The following is an 8102-nucleotide window of genomic DNA, read 5'->3' as shown; positions in this document are numbered from 1 at the left end:
CTTTATAGCTGAACTTTTCCAGAAAACATCAGAAATCAAGTCTTGAACCACTGTTAGAGCAAAGTATTAGCCATCTGTGTAGAAAAACCTTTTGTAAGCGTGCGGCAAATATAGCTGATCCTTATGAAAACAGTGATAATGAGGAGGAGTATTACGCTAGAGTTCCTGTTTGTTGGTGCCTTCACCTCTGTTTGTCAGTGAGTAAGCCATTTGTAATGTCAAAATGGAGAAATAATGAAGCATAATGGCGCCTCTTTGCTCTGTGACATGCGGTAATGTTTTTTTATCACCTCTTAACACGTATCGTGTACCCTCTGATCACCTCTGACAAAAGGATGTCCTCTTGAGAGCATCTGACACTTCTATATGTCTGTTTCGTTTGATTGTTCTTTTCCCGTGAATGTACACAACATTGCACTGTGGATTTCTTTCTATATTTATGGGATAAAAACAGCACAACACAAAGGGAACGCTGGCCCAGACAGGCTGGCACATATCTCAGGGTGTGAACGGGTGGGGGTAATTTCCTAAAGGTGTAGACACCTGGCCCCGCCTGGGGTTTACGGCAAGGTCAGGACACCTGCGCTGTTTTATAGCCGAACTTCCTGCAGAGGGCTTTGCTATTACAGGTGTTCACACCTAACATTTATTTATTTTAGATTTCAAAGGTGGTTCACATACACTCAGCATGTAGAAGTGGAGATGCAGCAGAAGAGCCCCGGTACAGTCGGTTTGGGAGGAAGAGGCACGACAGAATGGCGATTCAGCTTTGTACGGTGAGCTTTTGCACAAACTTCAAATATATTTACAATATTAAACAATTAATGATTCATAAGATGTGATATTTACAGATATTACAAGTGACATGGGTTCAGTGATCGCAGCGGAATGAGTCAGTAACTGGAGTTGCTCTTTCTTAGCAGAACTTGAAAGAAAAAAGCAAAAAGAAAACCAAGAAAAACCAAAAAAAAAACCCAACCATTTCACATTGTTTCCTCTCCTGTTTCCAGAGGAGACAAACACACCTCTGGTGTCAAAAGAGCCTGGTCAAGTTAATGCCAAGAAATCTGTGGTACAATACAAACAGTTTAATTGTGTAATTAACAATCAATAACCACTTCTAGTTAGAACATTTCTGCCGAAAGGAACCGAGAAACACTTATAAAACAGTCAGTCGTAACAAAATAACTGGTGTTCTCATTGAAATGAACTCATAAAAAAGAAACACTTTTTTACAGAATATTTATACAGGAGTAGCTTTTTGAATTGGATTCTTAACCAAAGGAAGACACATCGCAGACATCGATTTTCACACAGATTGCATATGTTTTTCTTTCTAAGGTGTTCTATAGGTTAGTCATTTTACCTAAGCTTATTTGCATGATAGTAAAAATTGCATACAACATTAATTGTGAAGCTTGTAGCATGAGTTGCTTGACATACAGCACTTTTTATAGGCAACCTTTAAAGCACATTTCTCCATTTAAAACGTTTAAGACACTTCTTGTTTTTACTGCCCACTGAAATTACATTTATAAATAGAAACAAGATCGGTGGAATAAAAAAAAGAGAGAGAGAGCGCGCACAAGGAAACATAAACTGTTTTTTTAGTTTTTTTTTTAGAAAAAGTAATTACATCAGAAACACTGCATGAACTGCAAATAAATAATGTCAGACAACATAAACATTGTGAAATTCACATTTCCAACTGTGTGTCAATTCAGAAAGTTACAGTGACAAAGGTTTTGCAAAATAATCTAACATCGGCAGTGCCGTATAGTACAAGGCATTTGTTGGCATAGTTTTTTAAGACTGTATTTTTTTTACAGTTACAATATAATGTCTATATATATATATATTTATATTTCTTCCCTAACAAATAATATGTAAAGAGACTGAGCTATTCTCGTAGATGCACCTGGGCTGGGTGATCGCGTTCCAGAGTTTGGAGTGATCCATAATCACATTATGCGCTTTTTAAAAAGAATAACTAATCTGCCAGCAGGCTCCAGACTTGATACCTCATAATTAAGGCCTTGTCATCCACATGGTCCTTGATTTCATTTGCTATTTTCTTAAAAAAAAAAGAATCCAGTTAAACATCACATACGTAAACACCTATCGAAGTCCTAGCAAACTCCAGGGGAACTTTTTTTTCCTTTTTCAATATAATCAGTAGCTCAAAAAGATAAAGTAAGTCAGTGTAAAACAACAGACATAGAGTGCAGTCAGCAAATATCCACGGCAACATACTTAATAATTTTTTTGTGCAGATTATTTAAACGATGCATCAGTCTTTACAGTGAATAATACAAGTTTTACAAAATCGAAAAAGTAGTACTTTTTGTATTACTGAGTCTGAAATGGGCTTTCCAGTGTGTGAACACTCATTTCGCACTGTGAGTTCATATGTGTGTGTGTGTGTGTGTGTGTATATATATATATATATATATATATATGAACACTCCTCATACAGTCCAGATGCTGTACTGATTGAAAACACTACTTCTCTTTGTTTGCAGTGTGGTGTTTCTGTGGCGGCCAGAGCGTTACATTTAGCACAGTCACCAGTCTGTGTGCACAGGAAAACTCTCAGTACATGTTTCAGAGGGAGAGTCCTACTCCCTGGCCTCGTGCTCTGACTCGGACTGGGCTTCGGCACCTCGGCCCAGCTGCTCTTCGATCTTGATGGAGAAGATGGTGCTGTTGGTCTGCGTGCTCTCGTCCAGCTCCTTCAACAGCTCTCCGCTCTCCCTGAAGTCCGTCAGCTCTTCCTCAAAGGCCGGGCTGCTGCTGCTGCTACTGCTGCTGGTGGTGTTGTTGACGATGGCTGCAATAGTGGTGTTGTTGTTGTTGTTGTTAATGGGCTCCTTGGGTGCCTTTGCTGGGTGACTGACATAAAAGCGCTGGTTCTGGAAGAACTTGATGATGGTGAGCTTGGGCAGGTCCAGCTGGGCTGAAAGGGTGTGGATGGCCTCCTCGTCGGGGTATAGGCCCACGTCCTGGATGAAGCTCTGCAGGATACCTAGAGCTTCCAGGGAGATCTTGCCTCCACCCGTGCGGGATTTGATGCTCCCTCCGCGGCTGCCTTCGTCCTCCGTTTCGGCCGGAGAGGCGGTGGAGGGTTGGCGAGGTGGCAACCGGGGACCGGTGGTGGGCTGCTGTTGCTGCAAGGGCTGTTGGGAGGGGTGGAGGGACAAGGAGGGCTGGTGCTGCTGCTGTGTCTGAGGCGGCTGAGCCTGCAGTGAGGAAAAAAAAAGAAAGAGGGAAGAGAAAGGAGATGGGGATGTTATCAGTGAACACTTATCGGCGCCTTAATAAGGCCTTTCATTAAAATCAATTGAGTTGTGAGGAAAAATGGGCCTGCTGTGTATAGAACAGGCACTTGGTTGAAGGAATTTTCCATGTAATATCTGATTGAATGCAATCAGTTCTGCAGATATGATGTTTTTCCTTTTTCGGTAGTGGGAGCTTGAGTCTCATTGTGGAGGTAGAGGAGGCAACAGCCCCACACCAGCATATACACTCGTACACATGAGTGACACGATCGGCTCCACGCACACTGGGAATTCACAGGCAAACTGGCCTCTCTATTATATCCTGTGCTGCTTATCGGCCTCTATTGCCCGGCAGTGATAAACAAGCTCCCTGTGTACAATTCACATCGCGATGGTCTGGCTGATTTGCCGCCGTGTGAGAATGCTATCGATGGCTTTCGCTCTGCCGTCAGAGTCCCGTTAGTGTAAACACATGACACATTACTCGTAAAATGTCTCATTGTGTGGTTGGAGAGCGAGTGAGTGGGCAACTCGTGGTCTCTATTGACCCTGCAAAATGGGCGCTCTTTTATTTTCATTTCTGAGTCAGACACTGTAGATAGGTGTTTCATAATGAAGTTTGCAAAACAGCACTTTGCAGGGACTCTGCTTGCCAGCTGCATAAATGCACCCAAAGATGTGATTTTTACTGTATCCATATACTGAGCCGGGCTAGTTCTTGTTGAGCAAATGTGAGCTAATTTGGCTAATGTATCACGTTAGTAAAAGAGCAGCACAAAATAGTTAAACACCAGTCTCTTATGGACACTGTAAAACTGCACCATTAAATCAGAAATAATCCTATTTTATCAATCTGCAACCGTTTTGCATTTGCATGCAAAGTATGCACAAAATTCCCTCATTCCATATCTGCTGCTCAAACTGATTTGTCAAAGAAATCCTATTACCTTATTTATATCCACTAAATGACAGTCTTTGTGAAACGCTGCCATTGTATCCAAGTAACCAAATAACTAATCAACCACTCTGCTGTGGCTCAGACTTTTAATAGAAGTATTATTGTACTTCATTAAGATGTTTCGACCGTTAACCGAGCCTGTGTGTTATTTTCTATTCATCTGCCAGATGTCTCTTATAAAGCAGCTCTGTTAAGCAAGTTCAGCCTAATGATATCTTTGAAAACGTTTTTTGCTTAAAAAGTAGCAACTTTTAAGTGTTGCAGTGTTGTTAATTTATGTGTTCGCAGAAACTCCTGAGTGCTGTTAGGGTTAGAATTACTGAAAGAAGAAGTCAAATGGGGAAAATTAAGGTTTCCCTTTTTTTTTAAACTAAATTATTTTTGACACAGACCTTTGGAAAACAGGATATGCACAGATACAATAATCAGACTTCATTAGGATTTTTAAAAATGATTCTCTCCACTGTTACATAATATCTTTAAACTACTTTTCATAAGAAATTGTACCAAAAAGAGATCCAAATCACAAGCACAAATAATCAAATTGCTTTGATTTAGCAATTAGTGATCCATCTATCCATTTTTTTAACAGCTGGGGGAGGGGAGCACCTTATATTTTACTTTGACATCCACACCTAAGGGCAGTTTAGAATAAGCAGTTAACCCAACATGTGATCAGCCACAGCCAACCAGTGGATTCAGCCCCAGAAACATATTGCTGTGATTCAATATTCATGTTCTGGAACACATCTGTTGTAGTTTTAGCTCGGTGCCTTGCCCAAAGGCACTGGCTCAGGTCATAATCTTGTGAAAAATATCACACTCACCTGTAGCTGGTCACTGGAAATGTGCATCAAGTGCGACGGCCGCTCGTTGTGGTGCTGCTGGCCGGCGCTGCTCTCCTGCTCGTAGATGGCATCGCGTTCGGCCTGAGAGAGGCTCAGGAAGCGTCGGATCATGGAGAGGTTCTCCCAGAGTGTTCGGTTCTCTGGAGACGGATCCTCTTTCCAGCGCAGCAGCTCACAGAGCCAGCCCTGGACAAAACATTTGAAAGGAAGGAGGGAGAAGGAAGGAGAAAAAGGATACAAATCAGTAAGAATAGAATGTACTGCAATTCGGACCGTGATGTCCAAAATGTTTAAGCACAGTTGCAGCCCTAAAAAGGCCAAACAATCAACCAGACTACGAAACCTTAAAACAGAGCTGCTTCTATCGGAAGCATCAAAGTACTGTGAGGAAGAAAAAGCCACTGTGACACCATTTCAAAATAATTAACACATTTTTTCACTAAAATGAACAAAATAAAACGAAAACCACTCATAAAATGCACCATTGGGGCTTTTTTGGGTTACACAGCTGAAGATGAAGACGTAAGGTAGACAAGGTCAAGCAGCACAGCAGGAGGGAACATTTTAATATGACAAGAAAGACATACTGGCATATTGAGTAGCACCCTTGGGAGGAAGTGAGTGACTCCCATGTTTAAAATGCTCCAGCAGAGGGCCATGAAAGACAGAGCTGAGGAACAGTATAAGACAAGTGCACTTAGAAAAGGCTTTATTTGATTAATACAATGCACAAAGAGGTCTGACCTTGGTGATTAAAAGATTCAGCGAGAGCCCGACACAGGAAGCGCTAACACTCAAAGTGCAGCGGGGAAGGCAGAACCCCCCCCCCCCCACACACACACACACACACACACACACACACACGTATTTGACAACATGACTTGAACATGCATGATAAAAGTTGGTCTCCTTTTAGAGACATCGCATCATTTGGTCATACTGCTTTGATATTTTATTCTTTGTTATATTAAATTTTTGTTGTTTAAATAGGGAACTAATCAGTTGCTAAAATAATCAAGATGTTCGAGTTCATGTGTTCATTGGATGTTTGAAGATCAAGATGCAATACACATATGAATCTAATGATAAATTGAAATGACCAAGAAATCAGTGGGCAGGATTATTGCTCATAAAAACAGCTGCAGGTAGCGATGCACCAACATGTCAGCTTATTATTGGTACCATCAGATTTTGCTGATGTCGACTGACATCCACGTAATCAGCAAAAACATGAAGACTTAGCAAAGTCAGGCTACGTTTTGTTTTCAAAATATGAAAAATTTAAAATGGTTGCTTCCCCAGTATAAAGGGAGAACACAATAAAAATAGAAAATGATCAGAACTGTTGCTTGGTCAAACTATTATTTAAAGTGTTGGTAACATCGGTGTTACTCGATTCTAACTACTAATCTCACTTCCCTTTCATTTCTTTACAAACAGAAACGCCTCACGGTCACAGTTGCTAAATGTGTGTTTATGTTTGCTCATGGAGCCGAGTGAAAGGCTGAGGACTGCACAGACAGAAGGGTTCTACAGGGGCTGAGTGACGTGGTCAGACGTGATGACCTAAACCTCAGCAGGCCAGTGTGTGAGTGTGTGAGTAAGAGTGAAAGGAAATAACGCACTGAAGAGCTGCGTGGGAGAGAGAGAAGGGTAACGAAGTGGGGGGGCCTGCAGTGATGTGGGCATGAAATTGTAGTGAAGCTAGAAGAGAGCTGTAAAGGAACAAGAGAGGATGAAGAAGGAGGGATGGCCGCGGAGCAAAAAGCAGCGAGGAGGAAACGCGGCGTCAAAGACAGACAGCGAGGTGTGTGAGTGTGTGTGTTACAGAGGGCCGCTCTCTCAGCCGGGTAGTCTGTCCTGGCAGCGCGACAGAGCGGCGCTGTAATCTCCCGGCCAGTGCGCGGCAGCACCTTTCATTTCCACAGGATTACACCGTGCTGCTGGTCTGCACGCAGACACACATGCACACACACAGAGGGCAGAGCCACGCCGCCACACTGCATGCAAGAGATAACTCAGCAGTTTGGTTGTCCCCTGTTCCAACTCCTCCCATAAGCCACATCAAACCCAGGAGGGGTTTTGGAGGAAGGCGAGAGGGGGAGAAAGAGAGGGAGAGAGAGAGACATAAAGGGAGGGAAGGAGAGAGAGAAAGGTGGGGGAGAGGGGGCCATAAAGCCTGCGTGCCCACCTTGTTCCTTTGCCACGTTTATTGTTGCGTTTTTAATTTGCATGCAGAGGGATTTGGACAGCACTCCAGTTGGGCTGTCTGTGGTTTCAGCTGATTCGGTAGTGAGGAAGAACACACACACACACACACACACACACACACAGACACCCCCCCCCCCCCCCCCCCAAAAAAAAAACAAAACACAAACAGATGCACACAAACCACCACACACCATCTTGTCAAAGCCAGAGAAACAGTACCCCAGCCCAACGATGGAGTAATCCAACTCAAACACTCCCCAAACCAGCAGGATTAAACCCAAAGTAGCAGAGCCAATCAAACAAAGGCGCGACGTGAACTCCATTCCAATGCCAGGAAGTCCATTTGATGAAATAAAGTACAGAGTTTATTAGTTCACAAGTGTGAATGTTCGTTTGTGTGGCTTTTTTTCTCTCTTTTTTGCTTTCGACTGTTTCTGGGCTGCCATAGACGATGCTGAAGGAAGAATCACGTGCCAGGAAGAAAAGAATGTTTTTAAACGCCGCCCCTGTCCAACACTGCGGACAGTGGACAGTCAGCACTTTCCAGCTTCAAGAGCTCTGTTTGTGTTTGTCTAATTGCATTGCTTCCACAGTCCAGGCAGAGGCAGGGGGACGGCAGAGAGGACAGAGATGGAGAGGGACAACGAGAGCGAGACAGAGAAAGAAGTGAGCAGTTCCCTCTTGAACTTTGGAAGAAATAAAGTTGGGATAAAGTAAAGTAACAAATGTACTGTAAAATATGGCATACCATGAAATTTATTTGATATAAAACCTACTTAAATATGACTATTTTTCACAAAAATTACC

General features: G+C 42.7%; 1 protein-coding gene across 3 annotated transcripts in view; it reads right to left on the bottom strand.

Moving 5' to 3' along the window:
* Nucleotides 1–690: 690 nt before the first annotated feature.
* Nucleotides 691–8102, bottom strand: part of satb1b (SATB homeobox 1b) — a 58156-nt gene continuing 50744 nt past the window's right edge. For 2 of the 3 annotated variants that reach the window (XM_080895709.1, XM_080895711.1), the window contains exons 12-13: nt 5064–5270; nt 692–3239 (exon numbers count right to left, since the gene is read on the bottom strand). In XM_080895709.1, coding sequence (XP_080751835.1) covers nt 2619–3239; nt 5064–5270 — 828 coding nt within the window. In that variant the 3' untranslated portion in view covers nt 692–2618. Of the gene's footprint in view, nt 3240–5063; nt 5271–8102 lie in introns of all 3 variants that reach the window. The other variant, XM_080895710.1, reaches the window with a different exon arrangement.

This window comes from Rhamphochromis sp. 'chilingali' (genome assembly GCF_963969265.1).
Source record: "Rhamphochromis sp. 'chilingali' genome assembly, chromosome: 11".
Taxonomy (NCBI): domain Eukaryota; kingdom Metazoa; phylum Chordata; class Actinopteri; order Cichliformes; family Cichlidae; genus Rhamphochromis; species Rhamphochromis sp. 'chilingali'.
The sequence above is the reverse complement of the archived record's forward strand: the minus strand, read 5'-3'. Positions and strand labels throughout refer to the sequence as shown.